Source organism: Coptis chinensis, chromosome 2 (genome assembly GCF_015680905.1).
Source record: "Coptis chinensis isolate HL-2020 chromosome 2, ASM1568090v1, whole genome shotgun sequence".
Classification (NCBI taxonomy): domain Eukaryota; kingdom Viridiplantae; phylum Streptophyta; class Magnoliopsida; order Ranunculales; family Ranunculaceae; genus Coptis; species Coptis chinensis.
In genome coordinates, this window is record NC_141457.1 from 44,415,328 (window position 1) to 44,440,449 (window position 25,122).

Genomic DNA, 25,122 nt, shown 5'->3' on the forward strand with positions numbered 1-25,122 from the left:
TATCCTGTCTGCTAGTTATCTTTGTCCTTGCCATTGCTACAAAACAATCAACTCAATTATAAAGGTGATAATGACACTTCTACATTTCCAAGAATTTCAATTTTCTAATATTCCAACATCTTATAAATCTCCTTAACAATTAGAATAGACTAATACAACAAAAATAGTTAAAACAATGCAAAAACGGGATTACACAAATACAATATGAAACAGCAAAACCTCACACCCCATAGCTAGTAGCGATGAATGCTAGGTCGATCAGTATTCTAAAGAGATGTCATTTTCTCATGAAAAAACTCATTGCAATGAAAAACTTGAACTCAATCATAAAAAAATTAGAACACCCATTGCACATCATTAATATTCTTTTTCTTTTCGCTAAATTATACAAGTATTACGCCTCAAAGCTCCCACAAAATTATACTAGTATTACGCCTCAATCTATCTGGCAATCAGAATAAATGTTTTTATCTGACCAACTCAAATATTTTCATGGAAGGATCTTGTCTGAAGGCAGACATTGCAGATATCAGTACTGTACCAAATATATTTTCCTATTTTTGGTTAGAAATCAATACAAAGGTAGTCCAACCTAACGGTAACATCGACAACAAAATTCCAAAACCAACCTCAACGGCACAAATATTGTGCCCTACCTTGAATCACTCATTCATTTCTCAGGGCATCTCCAATGGGGGGTGTAAACCATATAGAATGGAAATTTTACACCCCAAATGTCAAAAAACTCTTTACAATGGGGGTGTTATACCGTAGGTAATAGAGTATTAGTTGATAGAGAAGGTGGAGAATTCTCCCTCTCGCTATCAGCTAATAAAAAACTTGGGCGACACTCGAACAGACGTCTGAGTGAAAAAAAAATCGGACATCACTTTAAGTAACGTCCCTTTCTAATTCTAAAGTAATTTTTTAACTCGGACGTTACTTTAAGTGACGTCCCAATTTAAATTAAAGAGGGACGTCACTTTAAGTGAAGTCCGAGTTTAAAATCTAATTTTTTTTACACTTCTCCATTTGGGAGTATAGAGTATGGATATTTATAGGCTATACAATAGTATACAATTAGAGGTGTAAAATCCTAATGGCACCTACCTAGGCTCTGGAGGTGTAATTTTACACCCCTCATTGGAGATGCCCTCATGATCAACCAAGCATTACACATGTAACAAACCCATGTGGTAAACCTTAAATAATCCCCAAATCCAAGCCTCTTTTACAAACAACAAGATCACATTCAGCACCAGCCACAGTGTTCAGCCATCCCACGCTGCTCTTGCTCCACTACACATTAAATTACATGTCCCCAGAAACTGCCACATGTAAGTACTGACGTGGTAATAGGCTCCTTCTCTTTATAAACTCTTCTTTCTTTCACTATACATTCCTCATTTCTCTTTCTAAAAAACCACTCCTTCAAAACACTTTCAAAACACTTCGTCCAAAATTCGAGCTACATCCTCAAAACGATGTCGAGAGTGCTAATAATCGAAAGCTACTAGTAGAAATATGCAATGCAAAAAATTTAATGCTGAAAGATGGACAAGGAACGTCGAGTCCATACGTACTAGTGGACTTCGATGGACAACGAAGAAGAACAAAGACGAAAGTGATGAAAGATTTAAAATCGCAATGGGATGAGAAGCTTGAGTTCTTAGTTCATGATACGGAAGCTATGGAAACTAAAACATTGGAGATTAATGCTTATAATGATAAGAAGACTAGTAAGAGAAGTACATTTCTTGGTAAAGTGAAGTTATCAAGTAGTACTTTTGTTAAAACTGGTTTAGAAACACTTGTTTATTACCCGTTAGAGAAATGGAGTGTTTTTTCACAGATTAAAGGTGAGATTGGTTTGAAAATTTGTTACGTTGATGAAGATCCACCAGTAGTCTTTGAAGCCGCAGTGACAACAATGGAGAATTCTAAAGCAAAGGAGGAGAAAGTAGAAGAAGAGGAGAAAAAGGAAGAAGAAAAACCAAAAGATGACGAAAAGCCACCGGAGAATTCAAAACCAGAGGAGGAAAAGTCGGCTGCCGTAGCGGTCGTGGAGAATCCATCAATTGCTTAATCAGACAAGTTGAAAGAAGAGAAGTGTCACACCCCAAATTTCCAGAAAATCTAAAATAGGGAATTTTCCAGGATATAAATATCTCAATCGTCACCCTATTCAATTATCTGAAAACTCAGGATGAAACAAAACCTAATAACCTATTTTTCTAAAATTAACTCACATTATAAAAACCACTTACATTCCACTCATTAAATACACATATGATAACTTATTTAAATATGAATTTTATACACTTTACCTTTAAGCCAGCACGTCGTCTTAGGGTAGGATATTTACGTCCCTGCATACAAGATTAACGGATCCTACCCCTCTGCAAAACAGAGTTAGACATCACAATAAAAGCAGGATTTAGCTCAACCAGCCAAATTTCTATTCATAATCAAAACCTCATTTAAGACATTAAAGTCTAATTGATACCACATCGTTATCACTAAACTAATATATAATATGTAATATGGTGGCTGCACTTTTGCTCAAAGCTGCCTACGTATCCAAATCTTTCAAGATTGGAATCAAGCCTTACGTAGCTCTTAATCTTATTTGTCTCGCATAAAAATCATATATCCCTCTTGTAAACTCGTACTTGTGAATCACAGCCATCTATGGACTTTTAATGCTCATAAAACCAAGCCTCTTATGGCATAAAACTCAGGTCATTCATGGCACATTCAATGAATGCCCTAGGTCATTCCTGTCACATTCAAGGAATACCCAACTCTACATTCCCGTATACTCAAGGAATACAACTAACCCACAAGGCGAATACCTTAGTTCCTCTCTAGGGCAGTCCAAACAATCTGGTCAATCATGCACATTCAATGAATACCCGGGTCATTCATGGCACAATCAATGAATACCCCTTTATAACGCTAACGGGCCATTTATGGCACATTCAATAAATGCCCACCTAGCATATGACATCATCAGTCATAAAATCTCATTTCCAAATATCATGCATAATTATTCGAGTCCAAATCACAAGTCAAGTCAAACTGATCAACCATCAAAAGCCCAATACTAAAGTCCATGAATCTAAGTCCGTATGTAGTTTAATTCTCATAAAAATGTATATATCTAAGTCTTATAAGAATTCCCCTCTTGTTACGTGCAAATATTTATATGTTTTGCACACTACTCACATCAAATCTTAATTAGATAATGACAAACAATGTTATACAATTTTCGACAATATTTTATTATTACATTTGTCCATAAAATTAAATATGTGAAAATATGGAAAAAGTCAACATTCCACCGTCAATGGTCAACAGTCAATGGTCAACAGTCAAGGTCAAAGTCAACATGTCATTTCCATGTTCAACAGGTTCATGGTCCTAGCCATGGTTCATGGCTAAGGTCATAGTTCATGTCATGGCTAAGGTAAAGGTGCATGGCTCATGGGCTCATGGCTAAGGTCATGGTTCGGACCCAACTAGCCAAGCCCATGACTCAAACAAAATATTCAAATAATGTTAGCCGGATCCACATAACTAAACCTAAAAGCCAAACCAAAAATCGGCCCAAAAACAGATTTAGCCCAACTAGAAAGATCTAAAAGAAACAAATTCACTTAAAACAATAATGACCCACCCCACAAAAATAAAAGAAAACCGGCCCATGTAAACACAATTAGAACTGGCCCCAACAAAAAAATAAAACCGGCCCAAACTCAAAAGAAATAAAACTGGCCCAAAACACAAAAATAAAACCTGCCCACAACAACTAATTGAACTGGCCCAAACAAAATATAAAATTTTCGGCCCAAAGCCCAACAAGCTAACAGGTCATCTTCCTCTCTTCTTCTTCTTCAACAGCAGCCTCTCCTCCACCACCAGCCACCACGAATCTCCACTCGTCCGACACTCTAACCTAACCGAAAATGATCAGGGGAAAAACCCCAACTACTTTAATAAACACAACAATCGATTTCGTTAACTTTCGAAAACACTCCCTATCATATCTCGACCACCATTAACGTCCCCTTCAGAGCTTTCAATCAACATTCAAACCTCCACCACCACCAATCATCCATCAACCAACCCATAACACAATACCACAGTTCAAATATACTATACCCATACAACAACAACATCACAGTACAAAAAGTATACAAGACAGGATGATTGTTTAGGGCTCGCGCCTCCATTGACGCTCCTTCAAACTTCAACAGCCCCATCCAATCGACTAACAACCAACAAATTCAAAACCATAACAAATAAAAGTTCAAACAAAACATGCAGGACGTTTTCTTTATTTTGGACTAGCGACGCCATTAACGGCACATACAGCTTCAACCATTAAATTCCCAGAGTTTCAATAATACTACAATTTAACAAGTTTTAACCACGACAGGACAAACAATAATGACAGAATGAGCAGAAAACATGAGCGGAAACTTTGAACAGTAAAGTTCGACGTGAATAGAAAAACTAATCTACTCACCCGTGATTAGCTCCGACTATCAACTATCTATCAGAAAAACCCTCCTTTTCCTCTCTCAGTAAAACTCCTTTTTTTCCTCTGTATATCACTTTTTGTCCTTTTTCAAAAACTCCATGCTAACTCCTTTTTGTTTTTCAAACCCCTCTAAAAATAAGGAAATAAGGTTTATCTCTTAACCCTACTGGGTTTTCTATCCTTACTAATATCTATCCTATTTTTGTTTTATCTATTATTATTATTATTATTATTATTATTATTATTATTATTATTATGGTACTAGGAAAAGTAAAAGTAAAACACGGTGTTATAAGAAGCCAATTGCAACACAGAAAAGGCGTGATTCGGGGGTGAATGATCTAGAGCTGCGGTCGCTTGGTGATCGAAGTCGTTGTACATATGATTTAGTAGAGCGAATGCCATTTCTATATGTTCGAGTTTCGAAAGCAAAGCATCCGAATGTTGAAGCTGGGACATCTATTTACGCAAAGCTTGTTATCGAAACTCATAGTATTCGTACTAAGAGTGTTTCTGATAAAGATTGGGATCAAGTCTTTGCTTTCAATAAAGAAGGCTTGAATTCATCTGCATTAGAAGTCTCAATTTGGTCAGAAAATTGTGACTAGTGATGTTCAAGCCACGGAAAAGCAGTTAACAAAGCTACCAATTGGTTTGCTTGAGGTAGGCATTCGTGGTGCCACTAATTTGCTTCCTGTGAAAACCAAGAATGGAACACGTGGCACTGCTTATGCTTATGTGGTTGCTAAATACGGGCCCAAATGGGTTCTCACGCGAACAATCCTGGATCGGTTTAATCCGCGTTGGCATGAGCAATACACATCGGATGTGTATGATCAGGTATCGGTAATCGCATCGACTATTGGTGTATTCGACAATGGGAGGTATAAGTGTGACGAAGCAGGAAAACCGGGCAAAGATCTACGTATTGGCAAGTTAAGAATACGATTATCGACTCTGGATGCTAATGGGTGAGACACAATTAGCCTGGTGGTGGGAAGAAAATGGGTGAGATACAATTAGCTGTTAGATTTTCATCATCATCGTGGATGAATTTGCTCCAATCCTACACTACTCCAATGCTGCCAAAAATGCACTATGTGAAGCCTTTGGGTGCAGCCCAACAAGATATCTTAAGACACAGCTATGAAGATAGTCACCGCTTTCGGCTTGCAAGATCAGAGCCGCCAATGGGTCAAGAAGTGGTTCAGTTCATGATAGATACAGATACCCACGTGTGGAGCATGAGAAGAACTAAAGCAAATTGGTTTAGAATTGTTGGGTGTTTATCCCGCGCGGTAGAGTTTGCACGTTAGTTAGATGGAATCGTACATGGGCGTACCCTTCAACTACTGTTCTAGTCCATGCTCTACTTGTGTCCATTGTTCTGTGCCCACATTTGATACTACCAACTGCCTTCATTTACGCATTCTTCATTGTCTCATTGAGGTTCCAAAATTGTCCTCGATTACCAGCAAATATGGACCCTCGGATTTCTTATGTCGATACAGTAGGTGATAAGCACCCAAAACTGTAATACTAAACCCCGTAGAGACATAGTATTTTGGTTAATTATGTGTTTAATAATCATGAAATAATTATATTTTTGTACTTTTACAGGTTTTCGTAGTTAACGTGAATATGATGATAAAACCTGCATCAAAGTACGGGAATACTGTGCATACTTGAAGTCTTCCCACTCTGCCCCAGTGAAGCCCAACAAAGCCTGACTAGAGCCGAAGATTCCAAAGAGACAAAACCAATGCAGAACGGGACCACGTGTAAAGAAGCAGCAAACTTCCGAAGCTCACATCTTTAAAATCTGGACTCCGATTTCGGCAAGTGAACTGCTAGAACGACCAGGGTGATGAGCTCTATGCAAAAACAGAAAGTTGTAAAAATTCTAAAATCTGAGCCACCACTGGACACAGCACGTGGACCCATTCTGCGGGCAACAAGAAAGGATGAGTCATCATGCATGGACAAGTGGCAAGTGATGGACACTTTTGTGACACCTTGCAAGAAAAGACAAAACAAGAAATTAAATGCATGATTAGATTTGTAATTAGAAAAGGGTGAAAAAAAGTTTGGACAAAGTGAAAAGAAAAAGACAAATTTTGTGAAAAAATTTGGATGTTTTGAAATAGAAAAGGACAAAACTTATAATTGCGGGAAGGCTTAACGTGAGATTCTCATGGGATATATATTTTGGATGTGGAGAAAGAAAGGGGGCATTCTTGCATTTCATTTTGCTTTTTACATTTTCATGCTTAGTATTTCTTTTCCTTGAAGCTTGTATTAGGTTGGTACAGGATCGGAAAGGTTGATACTCTAGCAAGATCTCATCAATCTTTACTCATCCTTCTCGGGTCCTTGGTGTGTGGCTGGCGATTTTAACAATGTCCTCTATTCTCATGAGAGGATTGGTACTGACTTGGTGCATCCTAGGGAAACTACTCCCTTTGCAAATTGTCTCAACACTATAAGTCTCTATGATCATAAATCTAGTGGTTGTTTCTTTACTTGGACTAACAATGGTGATAGTTCCATAAGAAAATGGTCTAAGATAGACAGGTGTCTTATCAATTCCTTGTAGGCTACTCAATTTTTTCTTCGAGAGTGGAATTTTTGCCACAAGGTCTTTCCGACCATTCGCCTATAGTTATCTCGATCTCCAACTCTTATTCATGTAGAACCCCGTTCGGGTTCTGTAATTACTGGGTTATAAATCCTTCTTTCAAGGACACTCTTATTAAATGTTGGTCTATTCCTAGACAAGGAAATCCATCTTTCATGCTCTGTAAGAAATTAAAGTTGTTCCAAGGAAACTCTCAAAGGTTGGCCTAGATTCAGTTCCACTGACCTTCAAAATCAAGTGGTAGCTGCCAGGGCCAATCTAGAAGATATCCAAATGCATATGCAGAAGCGACCTTTTGATTCTCACCTCTCTAATCTAGAAAGGATCCGTAGATCTGAACTTGGCGATCTTATGCTTATGGAGGAGTATGACCTCAGGCAGAGGACAAACACTGACTGGCTATTGGGGACAAAGGTATTGCTTTCTTTCACAATGTTGTAAAGGAAAAGAAGACTAGGAACAACATTTGGTCTATATTAGATTCTCAAGGAACCTAGCAGGATGGTCAGGCTAATTTTGCTCAAGCTTTCATATCTTTCTACAAAAATTTGTTTGGTTCTTCTTCTTCATCCTTATGTAACCCTTGGATTCTGGAGCAACTTAATCTTCAAGTGTTGCCCACTAAAAGTGCCGCTAGATTGATCAAGGATATAGATAGCATGGAAATCAAGGAAGCACTCTTCTCTATGGATGATAACAAAATGCCTGGGCCTAATGGTTTTAATTCTTTCTTCTTTAAGAAAGCCTGGGATATTGTTGGTGAAGATTTCTCTCTCGCAATCTAGCATATGTTCAATCAAAAGTCCATACCAAGATGTACAAACTCCACTCTCCTATACTTAATTCCAAAAAATCTTGCACCTTCAAAGGTTGATGAATTCAGGCCCATTGCTTATTGTAATACAATTTACAAATGTGCTGCAAAGATTCTAACAAGTAGGATGAAGGAATTTATGCCCTACTTAATCTCTTTGGCTCAGTCTGCCTTTGTACCAAGCAGAAACATCCAAGATAATATTATACTTGCGCATGAGCTTATTCGAGGTTACACCAGGAAATATAGCACTAGGAATTGCGCAATCAAGATTGACATAAAGAAGGCTTTTGATTCAGTCAATTGGGAAGCTATGGGTATGATTCTGCAAAGATTTGGTTTCCCTCCTCTCTTTATAGAGTGGTTATCGATGTGCTTCACCACTCCTTCTTATTCCATTATCATCAATGGAACCTCTGAAGGATTCTTTTAAGGTGAACAAGGACTAAGACAGGGCGACCCTATTTTACCTTATCTCTTTGTCTTTGTGATGGAGGTGCTCTTTGGCCTTCTAAATCAAGCCCTCTACTCTGGACACATTCATCTGCATTCTAAATACCGGAAGCTGAGTATCTCTCACTTATTTTTTACGAATGATGTTCTTCTTTTTTGCAAAGGAGATATGGCTTCTATTCTTACAATCAAGGAAATTCTTCTATAATTTTCGCTCCTCACAGGATTGCATATCAACTTAGCTAAATCATCTCTGTTGGTTGGTTGTATGTCTCATGAAGCTGGACTGGACTTGGCTAATGCTTTGGGAATACCCCTTATATCTCCGCCTCTTATATATCTTAGTCTACCTCTTACTTCTTCAAGGCTAGGTATACGAGATTGTCGTCCTATGGTAGAGAGATTGACTTCACGAATCTCAAATTGGAAGAATATATCCTTGACAAGGGCGAGTAGACTTGAACTTATCCAGTTAGTTCTCTCATCCTTTCAAGTTTATTGGTCCAAAACCTTTGTCTTGCCAAAGAAAGTCCTGGACAATGTATCTAAGATTTGCAATCGTTTTTTATGGTCTGGACCCAATATGACAAGAAAGATGCATCATGCCAATCATGAAGTATTGAGGTATGCTAAAGAGCAAGGTGGACTTGGTATGATTGATGTAAGAACTTGGAACAAAGCTGCTTACTGCGGCTTGATTTTCAGAATAGCTGAGAAGGATGGATCACTGTGGTCAAACTAGACATAGAGCCAACAGATAAAGAAGTCCTTCTTTTAGACTATGAAAACACCGGCAAGCTACTCTTGGGTATGGAGGGGGATACTGAAGCATAGGAACATTGCTCGGAAATATGTCTGATATGTTATTGTAGACGGGACTAACACCCTCTTTTGGCACGACCCATGGTGTTCGAGTCAGCTGCTTTGGGAATCAACAGTTGCGAGAAATTCATTCGCGCTGCCAGTTGACACAAAGGTTAGTGATATTTTAAATCAAGGTAACTGGTCTTCTCTGGTGATGACAATTTCGGACAATTCCTTGAAAAGTCTCATCTTGGGTACTGAAGTGAATTGTTTTCTAGACAAAGATGAAGTTATTTGGTCACCAAGTAGCTCAGGTGACTTCTCAATAAAATCAGCCTATGCAGCTCTGCGAAAAGAGAGACCAAAGGTAAAATGGTACAGATTGGTCTGGGGAAAACTCTCTATACCAAAATTCTCATTCACATTGTGGCAATTGCTTTCAAATTGTCTTCCTACCCAAGATAGATTGATACAGAAGAAGACCTTGCAATTATCTGAATGCAGTCTCTGCGGTATATCTTCTGAGCACTCAAAGCATTTATTCTTCGACTGTCACTACTTTAAACAGGTCTGGGCCACGGTGAAAAACAACCTTAGACTAGGGGAGCTTGTAAAAGATTCTACTTCGAAATGGTATAGCATTTTCAGGCTATGTCGACAAAGCTCCACATGTGTCGATATCTTTAAAGTCTTTGTTGGAGCCACTGTTCACGAACTTTGGTATGAAAGAAACAGATGGTCCCAACAGCTAAGCTCAAGGATTATGGCCTCAATAAAGCTTTACCTCCAGAAAAATCTGACAGATGTCAAAGATTCTTACTCCCTTCAAGCTCTTGTTACCAGGTTGGGGCTGCAAATTAACTTCAAACCTCAGGAAGTACATTGGTGCAAGTGGAAGCCAGCAGAACAGGAAGCTTTCATGCTTAACATTGATGGATCGGTCCAGCAAAATGGAAATGGATATAGAGGGACTATACGTGATGGTTTGGGGTTTGGTGTTCGAGCTTATGCAGGTTGCTCGTCAAAGAATTATGTCATATATCAAGAGATTCAAGCCATTGCAGTTGGGCTTAAGCAGGCCTAAGAGTTAGGTATTGAAAATCTGGAAGTCAATTCTGACTCTCTGGGGGCCATAAACATCTTAAATGGTAATGAGCGATGTCCATGGTATTGTTCTAATATGGTCACCTATATTAGATGTCTTACTAGCTCATTTGTAAAATTGTCTTTTAGTCACATCTTTAGAGAAGGAAATCGGGCAGCCGACTACCTTTCAAAGTTGTATAGATCGCCAGAAGAAGGTGTTGTTTTATTTTTCTCTTCCGATGCAAAGTTACATCATATAATAGAGGAAGATAGAATAGGCACTATGTATCCCCATTTTTCATCTAATACAAGTTGAGGTCATCCATAACCTCTAGCTTATTAAAAAAAAAGGTTGGTATAGGAAATCTTGAACTTCAAATAAAATTTATTTTCTTCAAGTCAAATTCCAGTTCTTCCTTTACTTCTTTTCACTTTTCATTTCATACATGCAAGGCAATCAATCCATCCAAGGACCATGAGCTAAAACCCTCCCCTTTCTTAGACAATCAATCAATCCAAGGACCATTTCATATATGCAAGACAATTAATGATGCTCATGTGAAGATCAGGCTGCAATTTAGTATTCCAGAATCACTACTTAGGAAATAGGTTTAGATTATACATCCGGTCCCAAAATGACTGAGTCTCACCAAGTTTGGAATGCTAATACTCCAGACCAGTCTCGCGAGAGACCCAGTTAACACTAGGTCAAGTCTCGTGCGAGACCCTATGGTGGTCGTTAGCCCTCTGGTTTGTCCAACAGATGTAAAATCAAACCAAGAGCTGAAGTGATATTCCATAGATGGAATGTTAATTCAACTCCTCATGCTAGTGAGATGAACTCAGAGAGGGATCGATACTTGACGCCGTTTCGGGTTTGCATGATTATGATTATCCTTTTTCATGTATCTCTCTCTATTTAGTTTATTAAGAAATCAATCGTTGTAATTTTACGTTAACTTGCATTCCAAGTTTTAATTGAGCAACATAAGAAATAACCTAAAATCCTACTCACTAATTCCCTTGAAGCTGTAATTTTAGTTGTGAACCTTTCCCTTGCCTAGTTCTAAGGTTTGGACAATCCCTTACTCGATCTATGCTACCAACCCACGTAAGTAAGGTAACTTGACTAATCGGACGTTTACAATTTTTGGACTCAAAAAGACAAAACCTTAAATGGCTGTTTATCAAATGGCGCAGCTGCACGCCTAAGAACTCCGGACATTTAACATAACAACTGGAATACATCACTAGACAACCCCCCCCCCCCCCACCTCTCCGACCCCCTCCTCTTTTCAATTTTTCATTTATTTTGCGATTCTAACGTTTCTCTTAACTGCTCGTACCAACTTTTATTTTTCTACTTACAGGAACCTGTGAAACAGATCGGAATTCTCATCCTTAGAACATTCTAAGAACACTGTAAGCAGTTGAACTGCTGCATTTATCTCATAGTCTCAGACGAGACTTTGACTGGTGGCAAGTGAGACCGCCCTATAGTATCAGCACTCCATTTTTCAGGCCAAAGTCACTTCCTTTCTCAGTGCTATTTTGGACTCGCTGGACCTGTTTATCTAACTTCCAGTAAGTGCACGAGTTAAACATGTTTCAGGAGTTAATTCGGTCGATTAATTCTAGGGTTAGTTAGACTTACCCCCCATTAATAGTTGCAATTAGTGTTACCCCATTTTCAAAAATATTAGTGATACCCCAATTGCAAGATCCAACGGCTACTGAGATGAATTTTTTTAGATGAAGAAATCGACCCGTTGGATCTTACAAAATGGGGGTATCACTAATATTTTTAAAATGGGGGTAACACTAATTGGCAACTAGTAATGGGGTAAGTCTATCTAACCCTTAATTCTAATAGGTGGAGTTGCGGGAAGCTCCAGGTTTCACATTCTTCAACTCCTCCTCAAACTTTATCGAGAAAATTATTTGGTTGATTGCTATAACCTGTTTTACATCGCATATTTGTATGTTGGCATGATAACTCCTTGCATGTATATAATTTTTCCTGAGTATGTGTGGTTCGTCATTGCATATTACCATTAATACGGTTAATATGATTCGAATATACTTGGATGTCTGCGTGATCTCAACCCGCATGCTTAGATTATTTTTGTATGTGTATGTTACATCCATTCACATACGCGGCATTACTTTGCATGAGTTCGCTCTCGATATTCCTCTATATCGCATCTAGTTGCACGTGTAAGGTATATTTTATGTATGCATAGCTGTATATTATTGCATACGTAGGATGTGTTTCTATTCACGTATGAGTAATATAGAGTTGCATGTATAGCCTTCCTGTGTATAACTAGCATGTGCTAATTGCATGATTAATCATCTATTTTGGTATCTCTCGTCTTTATTTGCATGTTTCGTAATCACATGTTTAGGCCACATATACGGTTGCGCGAATATATTACCTATGTTTTCCCCCTTTCTCCATAATACATTAATTACGTAAACATTATAAAAAAAAAAAAAAAAAAAAAAACTCCTAATAATAAAATTTCATCATAATTATATTAATAATAATCACATAATATACCATCATCAATCATCATCTTATTCCATCAGTGTCTAGCAAACTTGAAAGATTGAGGTTATCTAATTAAGGAACGTGCTAGCACGGAAAACCTACCTCAATTCTCTCAAGTGACCTAGCTGCTGGAATATTATCACGTTAGCAACAGCTCAAGAGGACGTGGTTCACCTCCTTCCTTCAATAATAAATAATCCTCGTGTCATAATTCGTTCCTTATGAGCCTTGAATTAAAATGTGTGTTTGCATGAGACTACGGTCTGGTACTAATAAGGAATTAGAACATACATATCGTCATCAGAAATACGATAAACTTTGATAGAGTCCCTAACCAAAGTTACGTCTATGTTCGAGGTCAAACCCGGTTCAGAATTAAAAACTTTGATAGAGTCCCTAACCAAAAAGGTTGATGCTCTTTCTGTTCAAGTGAATGATAAAAAACCCAAACAAGTCATGGCCGCCAACGCTTCCCCATGTCTTCTTTTCTTAAGTCCTGAGCACTCCGATTCTTATTGTCATTTGGAATACGAGTGCCCTCCCCAACCATCTGAAGAGGCTTGTGCTTTCAACATCCCTAATACACCTTGGCGACAACATCCGAATTTAGATTGGCGTACCCTTGCCCAACAGCCAGCTCCTCCGAGTTTCAACAACCCTCCTATACGGCCATCCACGAACTACAATTCCTACCGTCAAGGGAATCCTCTATAATTCCCATAAGGGCAAAGTCAGTTTCCCAACACCGCCAATATAAGGTACCAAAACAATCACAGCCTTGTTCCCGCTAATCCAGGTTATGGCTACCAAAATCAACCCGTAAACAATAACCGTGAACTTGTTCCTACTGCCCCACTTGTACAATCCACTGTTGATAAAACAGCTTAAACTTTACTGACTTACATGAATCTACAGTCTCAAATCCTAGCATATATCCAACAGTCTCTTCAGCTGTTAGCACAGGATAAAAGTCAAAAGGGTATGTTTCCTGGCTAAGCAGTTCCCAACCCTAAGCCCACAAACACTGCTTTTGAACCCACCGATGCACTAGGATCTAGCAATCCCAGCCAGGGTGAGGTGAATGCCATCACCACCCTTCGTTCTGGCCGAACCATCGACAATCACATACGTATGCTAGACATTCAACCGACAAAATCCGCGGCTAACGTCCTTCCAACTCCTACCTCGCAACCTATATTGGATGAAGTTGTTCCTTCCAAATCTGTAACCACGCCCTTGGGGAAAGACACCACTGATCCATATGCATGATTCAGCCCAAAAACTCTGTTCCCTGCCCATTTTGTAAAGAACAAACCTGACGAGCATTTTGATGAGATCAGAGAAGCCTTTAAAAATTTGACCATAAACCTACCTTTTCTCGATGCACTTAAGCATTTGCCCAAGCATGCCAAGTTTTTGAAGGACATGTGCACCACCAAACGACGAACGAATGTCCCTCAACAAGCGTTCCTCACTGAGTAGTTTCCCTTCATTACTGCTACCAATTGTGTGGTTAAATACAAATACCCAGGTTGACCAACTGTGTCATGCACGTTGGGCGACAAGTATACCGCTACTGCCCTTTTAGACATAGGAGCGAGTGTTAACTTACTTTCCTACTACTCATTCAAGCAGTTAGGTCTTCATGAATTAAAACCTACCAGCATGACCCTGTAACTCGCAGATCGCGACATCAAGTACCCAGAGGGCATAGTAGAAAACGTCTTAGTCAAGGTCCAAGATTTTTACTACCCAGTTGATTTTGTCATTCTAGATACCGAAGTTGCCTATGACTCCATTCCTAACATTTTAGGACATCCATTTCTTGCAACTGCTAACGCTTTCATCAATTGTCGGGATGGTTCAATAACAATGTCTTTAGGGAACCTTTTTGTAGAAGTCAATGTGTTCAACTTAATGAAACAACTTCCCGATCCTGACATTGAGGGTGAGATTAGCATGGTTGATAGTCTAGCATAGAAATATTTTACAAACTCTTTTCCCGTGGACGAGGTACACCAATTTCTTTCTTTTGATAATCCTGAGTTTGACGATGACTCATACATTAAGGATATCCACGCATTATTAGAGTCAGTACCACTATTTAACCCTACTAATATGTTACCAACCGGTTCAGAAGAACCTGACTCGCTTTTTCCATTGAACAAGTGGTCCCTCATGAATCCTTGATCCCCAATCCTCTAACTCCGGATTTAAAACCTCAACCCTCTGATTTGAAATACGTGCATCTCGATCCCGATGATAGTCACCCTATAATAATTTTTTCCCACTTGACTATCGACGAAGAAGCATGTTTGATTCATGTCATTCGTGAACACCGCTCCGCTATTGGTTGGTCCTTAGATGATATCAAAGGAATACACCCTAGTGTATGCATCCATCGTATACATCTAGAGGATGGCACAAAGACATCGTGGGAATTGCAACGTCGCCTTAACCCTGCCATGAAAGAGGTGGTGAGGGAGGAAGTTTTACGTTTACTTGATGCGGGTATCATATACCCTATCTCTGATAGTGTTTGGGTTAGTCCTATCCACGTTGTTCCAAAGAAGTTTGGCATTACAATTGAGCGAAATGAAAATGATGAATGCATCTCCACTCGCATTCCAGTGAAATGAAGAATTTGCATTGACTATCGTAAACTTAATGCCGTAACATGTAAAGATCACTTCCCTCTTCCATTCGTTGACAAGATGCTAGAACGTTTAGCCGGTCATGCTTACTACTATTTCCTTTACGGCTATTCTGGCTACTTGCAAATTGTCATCGATCGAGCTGATCAAGAAAAGACAACTTCCACATGTCCCTTTGGCACCTTTGCATACAAACGAATGTCTTTTGGTCTTTACAATGCCCCTGGTACTTTCCAACGCTGCATGCTTCATATTTTCAGTGATATGGTGGAACGTTATATGGAAGTCTTCACGGACGACTTTTCCATTTATGGAAACTCCTTTGACAACTGCCTACCCAACCTTTCTAACACTACAAGAAAAAAGGCTTTCTATCACTGTTAAAAATAGTGACAAAAAGTCTTTTGTCACTATTTTTTTTTTCCAAAACCATGACGGAGTGGGGGTCATTTTTTTTTCCCAAAACCGTCACAAATATTTGTTCCAGACTAGCCTATCTCCACCACATAAAACGGAGTGCATCACACCTCGAAAATCGAAAAGTTGGAAACAAATATCATTTTTTCGAATTCTATCAAAATTTGGGGTGTAACAGTTTGGTATCAGAGCATTTGGTTAGCTTAGACTTAGGTGAGTCTAAGTGATTCTCGGATCGTCGTTTATGGATAGTGTTTAGGAAGTATTATTTTCAAAACTATTTCCGCTAGTCGTTTTATTTTTATAAAGAAAAGAAAAGAGATACAGAAATAAAGAGAGTCAATATTTTTCTTGAATTGTTTGTATGTGTATTGTGTATATTTATATTAGTTACTCTTGTGGAGTGCATATGAAATGCTTTTATTTTTTTTAACATATGAGGAGTGGTTATATGTGTAATATGTTAATTATTAACGAATTTGATCAAAATGAGGTGTGCTGCTATAAAATTATTTTATTGTTGGTGTTCATTTTCACATGGAGTATGGATTAAGTACGACAACATGTCTGTGAACTTTGTATTTGAGTGTTATGCTATTATTCAAGAAACAAGGAGATATTTTAATCTATATTGAATGAGCTGCATTAACTGATGACTTTGTGACGTACTAAGTAAGGAACTAATTGCCTCTATGTTAGAGGAACTATCTCGCCTCACTCGTACACTTTAATGGATGAATAATGTTTTAAAGTATAAGCGATTAATTTGTTAGATGTGATTAGTTATAAATAGAAAGAAAAAAAAAATAAATAAATATATATATATATATATATATATATATATATATATATATATATATATATATATATATATATATATATATATATATATATATATATATGTGTGTGTATTCCTTTTGAGATGTGTATACTTGCGTATACACGCTTTTTTATACTATTGTATATAGATGAACTATTACCGTGCGTATGTGATGATACTATTGTTTCACCAATAAGACATACATGTGTAGGTTGTTTTCTTAATGCTGCGTTATTAATGATTAATTAAAATAGTCGTGATAATTGGTAGTCATAAACCATAATTGGATTAATTGTTCTTAATTAATATATTGAACTTTGTTCATGGCGATATAAATTGTTGTTGCTGATATATTAGAAGTGGGTTTATATTATCCTAAAATTTTTAATATTCATGTTATACAGTAGCAAGTCTTATTTTAATTGTCATTGTATATGGAGATTAATTTTTGAATCTTTTCACCGGTTAAAATAATTAGTAATAATAATAATAGCAATGAACGTCGAGTATTTATTCTTAATTGCTTTGTTTCAGTCTATATGATATTGATAGATGAATATGAAAATATATATATATATATATATATATATATATATATATATATATATATATATATATATATATATATATATATATATATATATTATTCTTTTGAATCGTGTTATATTTGATCCAGTTGCATTCCTGAATTAGGATTCGATGGTTGTTTTCATGTTTATGATTTATGTAGTTTTAAATGATTCATTTTCGCTGGCTTAAATAAGAGTAATATATGTTTGATTGTTTATCTTCCTCTCATGTTGATAGATTATAATTGCATAAGCTTGAGTTAGAGCTCCTTAATAGTTTGTTTAACAAGGGAATATTTGTAGATACAATAAAATACTGGAATAAAAGGGTTTCTGAGCATGACTAAAGTAAATATAAAATTTTATTGGTTGAGGTTGTTACAATACTGTGACATTTCAATAGAGTTCAAATGCATAATAATTAATATAATTCATCTGTTCTCTATAACTTTTGCCGATCAATTAATTTTATTCTTGTGTGATTAAAATGTGTTAGTATGTCGAAGTTTTCTTACACTTTTAGATCCATGGTTTATCATAGTGAGCAGTCATGAAATAAACTACAAATTATATGTATTTTGTTGTTCCAATTTTTTTTATGAAATACGTAGTAGTTCAATTGCTTAAAGGGTAATCCATGATAATAAGAGAACTTGATTTGTTTGTTTTGTAAAAAAAAAATAGTCTACTAGTAAAATAAAATAAATTTTGATATATGCATGAGAAGAAATTGATGTAAAATTTGATAAAAGTGTTTTAATGCGCTATTGATGACGGCACATGGGTGTTTAGAGTAGTGAACATTATTGATTCAGATAATTGTTTGTATTTTTAATTAGATGGTTCCCTTTCGAATTGACTCATATGAAACGGGAGTACACTTAATTAAAATATTTGAGATTTTTATTGTAGTTTCAATGACATGAGTGATTTTTGTTTTTAGTGTATTAGGACACTAATATTCTTTTGTGCATGATAATGAAAAAACTCCATAATACTTTATGCATGGATGAACTTATCCCATATTATTGATTAGTTTAAGTAGAATATTATTTTTCGTAGAGGTTGCTACATGTCAAGAAACTGCATGCTAATGAGAAATGATATATTTATCTTGTATTTAAGTGACAGTAATAATTTGTTTTAAAATAGACAGTTAAACTATAATAGATTTTGTAATAGCATGAGGACATATATTTTGGAATTATTTAAAAATAATTAATACCAACGTTATCTTGCTTAAGTTTAATCTACGTACATTCTTGTGTATGTTCTAAGTTAATAACCAACGTTATTTGTTCGTATAGCTTACCTTGTTTCTGAATCTCCGGACGAGATTCTTTTGAGATGTGTATAACTGTAACGCCCGTATTTAAAATACGTATTTATTTATTTATTTAAAATTGGTTGGATTGGATTTGGGATACGTGGGCCTGATTTCTGGGCCTAAGTCTGTGTTGGGCTTAGGTTTCAAACTCAAGTATATATACATATTTTTCCAGAGAATAGGGTTTTTTAGATAAAAATAAAATAAAAATAGAGGCAGAGATAAAAGCTCGCTTGCTAGAGTGTTGGAGCGTGACGATTCGGACTATGATGAATTCGTGGAGCTTTTGATTAAAATGAGTAGTTATTTTTGCTATTTCACCGAATCTATAGTTTTCTGTGTATCGGTGTATACAGACATATTTCTCTGTCTAAGGTTTCTGCCTATTGTTACTGCTCATTATCTTGTTTTTATTTGGCATCATGTTGTATTCTTAAACTCTGTTGAATTGTTAAACTATGTTGAAAACTCTGAAATCGAATTTGAACTGTCGAAGCTTGGAGGCCGTTAATGGCGGCGAGCCAAAACAAACAGTTGTCCTATATACAGTTTGGAACTGTTTGTATATTATTTGAAACTGTTTGTATATTCTACTCTTGTTGTGTTGATTGAATTATTGATTGATGATTGGGGATGATTTGGTGGTGGAGAAAGGATGTTGTCGAAGCTTTGAGGGAGACGTTAATGGCGTTGCCTGTCATAATGTTGTTTGAACTCTTGTAGTTTTGATTTTTTTTTTTTTTTTAATTAGTAGGTTTGAGGGGTTGTTGGTTGATGTCGGAGGAGTTAGGGATGGATACTTGGTTGTTGTTTGGAGAGTGGAGGCTGTTAGGAGCTTGGAACAGCGTCAATGGCGGTCGGGGTTGAGTTTTCGCAGTGTGAGGGAATCGGGTTTTGTTGGTATGGGAAAAGGGGGTTTTGCAGGAGGGTCAAAACCGTTCGGATGACAGAGGTGATCGAGTGGTGGTTAGTGGTGGCTGGTGGAGGAGAGTAGCCGGCGCTGGAGGAAGAAGAAGAGACCAGGAGCGATCATGTTCCTCTTAGTTGGGCTTGGGCCAAGTTTTCTTTTGGGCCGGACTAGTTAGGTTTAGTTTTTTTTTGCGAGTTTCTATTATTTTGTTTTGGGCCGAAATCTATTAGTGGATGGGCCAGTTTCTGCTTTTGTTTTTGGGTCGGACCATATTAATTTTCTTTGGTCCGAACAAATTAAAGTTTTGGGCCAGTTCAAGTTTGTTTTGGGGCCGGTCCATATAACTTAATATAAATCCAAATGGGGTCTTTAAATATTTGGACTTTTGGGTGGTTTTGGGCTTTGAGCGTGGACTTTTGACTGTATAATTGTGTTACATTTTATGTTGTAAATTGTATGGACAAGTCCAATGATAGAATATTGTGAAAGCCTATATAAATTGGTTTGTCATTATCTAATTGAATTTGACATGAGTAGTGTGTAAAGCATATAAATATTGACATGTAACAAAAGGGGAATTCTTAGAAGACTTAGATATATACGTTTTTACGAGAATTAAATTATATACGGACTTAGATTCATGGACTTTAATATTGGGCTTTGATGGTGAATTGAGTTCACATAACTATATTGAACATTACACGATTGATTACTATTATGAGTTGCTACTTAAATGAATTGTAGTATTTATGAAGGCTTGAGATATTCCATATGGTGTAGTACAATATATAATTGGCACGTGAAATAATAAGTTTTGAGATTTGATATAGAGATACTTGGAAATCATGCAATGAATAGTATTGGCACGTGATAATGTGGATTTTATTATAACGAGAAATGTTGAGCTTCAGTACAATTAAGTATATTGGCATGAGATAGAACAAGAATTATTCTGAGATATAAATGTATGTCACTTGAATAAATTACGTAATGAAAATCCTAGAACCTAGCTACCACAACTCATGTGATTTGGCCCTTGCGATGGGCGTAGGTGATATGATTGGCCCTTCTGGCATTTCAGTGAATCTAAATGGCCTTTCAGGCATAAGTAATTTGATTGGCCCTTTTGGCATTTCAGTGAATCTGAATGGCCCTTCTAGCATAGCCGAATAGTGGCTTGATTATTCCGTTTGCAAAATTAGAACGAGACGCGCGATATTTTATGCCGAATAGTGGCAGTACTCACATAATGGCTTTCGTGTGAGGATTACCTGGTATGCGATATCCCGCTTAGGGTAGCTACGCACGGTGGTTCATTATGTGAGGGGAGGCATGTGGATGTACATGTTCGGCGTTGGGTAGCGATTGTGGTAGCCAGGGAAACTAGGTAAGACATAGCTATGACGTGATTTTAGGGACACGCAAAGAAAGCCTTAAATAATATAATTATGGTAATATGTTGGTTAATGGTATATCTTTAAATATATGATTGTATATGGTTTTGCAGAAGGGTGGGTCAAACTAACTACTTGTGCAGAGACAACCCATTCTGTAATTGAGCATGAAATGCGGTAAGTATAAAATATGTTTGGCTAGTTATTAGTTTAGTTAGAACCTAAGGCGCCTCAGTGAAGGAACTAAATGTCTTACTATTATTGAATTAGAGGCTAAGGCACCTCAGTGGAGGAACTACCTGCCTTAATTATTGTAATTAAGAATGTCGTATTAGTTGTTGGAAGTTAAGGCGCCTCGGTGGAGGAACTAACTGCCTTATGGATTGTATATATATATGTATAAGTATATGTTGTATTTTAGAGCTACTCACACCAACATTTTTATAATGCTGACCCGATTTGCATGTTTGCTTATCGAGTGTGTTCACTAAATGAACATAGTTGATAAGTCTTGACAGGATTAGTGTTGAAGAAGGTTGGTTGCTGCTTGTGGTTTGCGTTAGCATCGCAATTCAGGATATGTTTTGTTTTCCCTTAAGGTGTAATAGATTTTAGTTGAGACAAATGTTGTTTTGTATTTTCAGTTGTAATTATAACTAAAGAGGGTTGAAATGAGATTTGTAACTTAATCAGATTTGTGAATTTTTATAACGAAGAGGACTTTTGTTTAATTTGAAATTTTTATTAGTTTTTAATTATCCGCGTATTTAAACTGATTATAGGTTTTTGGAAGTGGAGAGTGCATCACACCTCAAAAATCGAAGAGTAGGGAACAAATATCGTTTTTCCAAATTCTGTCGAAATTCGGGGTGTGACACTAATAGTTGCAACATTTCATCTCAAAAAGCCAAAACATTTAAACACAAATGCTTTAACAAAAATCCAAGGTATGAGTTCACTTACTATTTCCAGACATGGGGAAACTTCTTGGTCCTCTTATAGTAACGAGCAAGCCTATGAATCCTGCTCTCAACAAAAATTAACCTAAACTTGTTGTCCTTATCCTTCCTGTTCCTCTCCAAATGCTTATGAATAGCAGCCACCTTCTTAATCAAATGGTACAGATCTTCAGGGATCTCATGTGTAAGCCCTATAAGGCTATAACCCTGCAATATAAAGCAACCATTTTTAATTATCAACACTTATAACTCAAATAAAAAAATAATCCAATAAATAAATATAAACTAATGAAATCAATACCGTGGGCCTGGAAAATACGCAAGATCTTACTACCAGTGACACTTTTAACCTGAGCGATACCGTGACAATCACAAAGAATCACATCAATTTGAGATGGAGGTAAACCTTTCAATTCCTAACAAATATGTGGATGTTCTCCTCAACCTGAAAACATAATGAAGGGGAGAGTGAATCTCAGTAATGATGAAATGGTTAATAAATATTAAATTAGATTTGAGTGGTTGTTTGTGTTTGTTGCTGCTTACATTTTAAGATGAGATTTTGAGCCAAGTTGGAGAATTTCTCTTGTATGGCAAAGCCGACGACGATATGCCCAAATCCCTGGTGTAATTGTTGTACAAATGAACCTTCCCATATCTTACACGAGGGTGTCACTGTCGCGTACCATCAAAAAAAGCAATGGTGAATGGTCACCCTGATGCATCTGTCACCAATGTGAATGGGGTTTACTCCTATAAGCATCGTCTTGTGTCCTGAGAAGTGACATCTGAAGCCTCAAGCAAAGAAAACTGACTATCAAACTATGTCAATCCCATACAAAAATCTTAACTAATGGCAAACAGATGATAACCTCCCTTACCTAGAAATGGTAATATCTATGCTTTCTTGAGTAATATCAATTGATCCATCTTCATAATCACGCAAGTTGCATATGTCAATCCATATGTGCCTTGACTTGGGTTTAATTTGAATACCACCAACATTAGGCCCTCTACCACCCTCAAACTCCAAATTGCATATTATAACGTGTTCACATTCCTTCAACCTTAGACCCTTTTCAGTAAATTTTATCCGCTGGCCATGACCATCAATCATCTTAAAGGATGAGATAGTCAAGTAAGAAAAAGATGAATGGTGCCAAAAACTTCAAAGCCAATCCACAGTGGTTCTTTCTGGCGTCACCCTTGACGAAGTAACCTAGGCTCATCATCTACACAACAAAAAAAATCAAAATAATATTAATAAATTAAACCAAAATTTTGATCAAAACAAGGAATTGAAAGCAGGACCTGCAAGAGTAGTGACATGATAAAGAGGACCATGAAGACCACCGATAGCTAACTGGCCAAACCCTACAGCTTGAGCTCTTAAGCTAGAATCTATGTGTCAAGGGCTTTTAGTTTTTCTTAAATGGTAAAATTGTTGGTGCATCCAAATAGTGAGATAAAGGATTGTAAAAAATGGGGATAAGAGAGATAAAGAATTTACAGCAAAATGGAGGAGAGAGAGAAGAATGGGGAGAAGGTTAGGGCAAGGGTAAAAGTGTTCGAAGGAAGTGGGAGTTTGAACGTGGGTTGTGTTTGTGAATCTAAAGTAGTTACTTTTTTCATGGAGTTGTGGCGCACGGGGCCGAAAACTAAATGGGTTTTATAAGAAGGTGACATAAGGGAGTTGATAGGGTTATATACTAAAAGCATTAATTTTGTATTAACTCTAATTCTTTATATTTTGAATGAGAATCATATGGGCAAATGTTATGCATATTGTATATGTTATCAGTTATATGTATGTGTCTAAAACTTTATGTTATAGATGATATGGTGTGAACACACAGAAGATCATATCATCAGTACCTTATAAAGTATAAGTAATCGTTCACAACCTATATGGATTTGAACAAACCATTGGTACGGTTATAGTATAATCTGGTATTAGTCTATCTTGACTATAAGATTACACTAGTACACTTTGTGTGTATTGAACAGGACCAAGTGAGGTTGTTTCTCTTTATACTGACTATATAAGAGAACAAATGCCTCTGTTATTATGGATGCTTGTCCTCTTAATCCGGATATAATAACGGGCACTTACGTGCATTGTACATTGCTTTAAATTATCAATGAGTGAGATTCATTTGTGAATCAACAAACTAGATGGATTGGGTAATGACATTGTATGTAAGGTGTGATGTTGATTATAGAAAGAATCTGTGACCCACAGGAAGTCAGATTGATGATGTCCTCTTGAGGAGCTCAAAAAGATTGTCATGTAAACCCTGCAGGTGGATTTATTCCGACATGACAATGAGGTTGAGTGGTACTACTCAAAGACATAAGAAGTTTATTAATGTAGTTGTCAGTAACTTGACTTAATCAACGGACATTCGATATCTTAAACACGGGGAGATTAACGAGCATATAATATGGAGCCCATAAACACTGACACATAATTTGGGATTAGGGCGGTAGTGCAACAATGGCCTTTAGTGGAATAAGCCATATGTTGACGGACTTAGGCAGTGTGTTTTGGGCGAACATGGGAAGCCCAAGCCCATCAGGAGGCCCAACCCTAATTTCTCCTCATGGTCCCTGTTGTAGCCTATAAATAGAATCCCTTCTCTCCTGGCCGAAATTCACTATTCACTGGATTGAAAAGAGAGGCAAGGAAAGATAGATCCAAAATTGGATCTAGCTTTGTGAGAAAGAAGGGGGTTGGTAGATCGTTGCCCACACAACGTCCAATCTATTGAAAGGAATACAATAGAAGATCAAGGGGTTGATTGTTGATTCGGATTCATAGCTATTGGATTCTTAGAGTTATCAAGAAGCCGGATTTACAGGTATGTTTTCCTATCCAAAATCGTGAGAACCATTAATTTCGCTGCGCGTTGTTTTCACGGTTTGTAGAAATTTGCATTATGAAATAACGGTTCCTACAAATTGGTATCATAGCAAGTAGATTTGTTGGTAGATGTAGAATTGTTCTAACATGGTTTTGCAGGCATGTAGACCAACTGTTATGGTCAGAATGATTTCTATAAAGAAATGGATCGATTTTGATTTTATGAAAAGTGATCATTTTTACAGTTTTTGTTTATTGGTGGATGTAATTTAAACCACGGTATGTATTGTGTTGTTTTTTATCTATGATGTAAT

General features: G+C 37.0%; 2 protein-coding genes and 2 pseudogenes across 2 annotated transcripts; 3 read left to right on the forward strand and 1 right to left on the reverse strand.

Moving 5' to 3' along the window:
• The first annotated feature begins 1,348 nt into the window (after window positions 1-1,348).
• On the forward strand, window positions 1,349-6,083 carry LOC147516164 (multiple C2 domain and transmembrane region protein 14 pseudogene; annotated as a pseudogene).
• A 1,374-nt stretch (window positions 6,084-7,457) lies between these two features.
• LOC147516165 (uncharacterized) lies at window positions 7,458-9,193 on the forward strand. The gene is made up of 4 exons (XM_086593179.1): window positions 7,458-7,598; window positions 7,685-7,939; window positions 8,054-8,315; window positions 8,676-9,193. The coding sequence occupies exons 1-4, from the start codon at window positions 7,458-7,460 to the stop codon at window positions 9,191-9,193; spliced, it is 1,176 nt and encodes a 391-aa protein (XP_086449305.1).
• A 276-nt stretch (window positions 9,194-9,469) lies between these two features.
• On the forward strand, window positions 9,470-10,339 carry LOC147516166 (uncharacterized). Its single transcript, XM_086593180.1, has one exon. The coding sequence runs from the start codon at window positions 9,470-9,472 to the stop codon at window positions 10,337-10,339; it is 870 nt and encodes a 289-aa protein (XP_086449306.1).
• An 11,609-nt stretch (window positions 10,340-21,948) lies between these two features.
• LOC147516167 (putative pectate lyase 4) lies at window positions 21,949-23,350 on the reverse strand (annotated as a pseudogene).
• Window positions 23,351-25,122: the final 1,772 nt, after the last annotated feature.

What these genes read in the sequence shown, in the direction of transcription:
- LOC147516166 (XM_086593180.1), top strand. Translation starts at nt 9,470, where the DNA reads ATGACAATTTCGGACAATTCCTTGAAAAGTCTCATCTTGGGTACTGAA.
- LOC147516165 (XM_086593179.1), top strand. Translation starts at nt 7,458, where the DNA reads ATGCATATGCAGAAGCGACCTTTTGATTCTCACCTCTCTAATCTAGAA. An exon ending in TTAAGAAAGCCTGGGATATT is followed by an intron (nt 7,940 to 8,053) that starts GTTGGTGAAGAT and finishes GCACCTTCAAAG; the next exon opens with GTTGATGAATTCAGGCCCAT. An exon ending in AGTCAATTGGGAAGCTATGG is followed by an intron (nt 8,316 to 8,675) that starts GTATGATTCTGC and finishes CGCTCCTCACAG; the next exon opens with GATTGCATATCAACTTAGCT.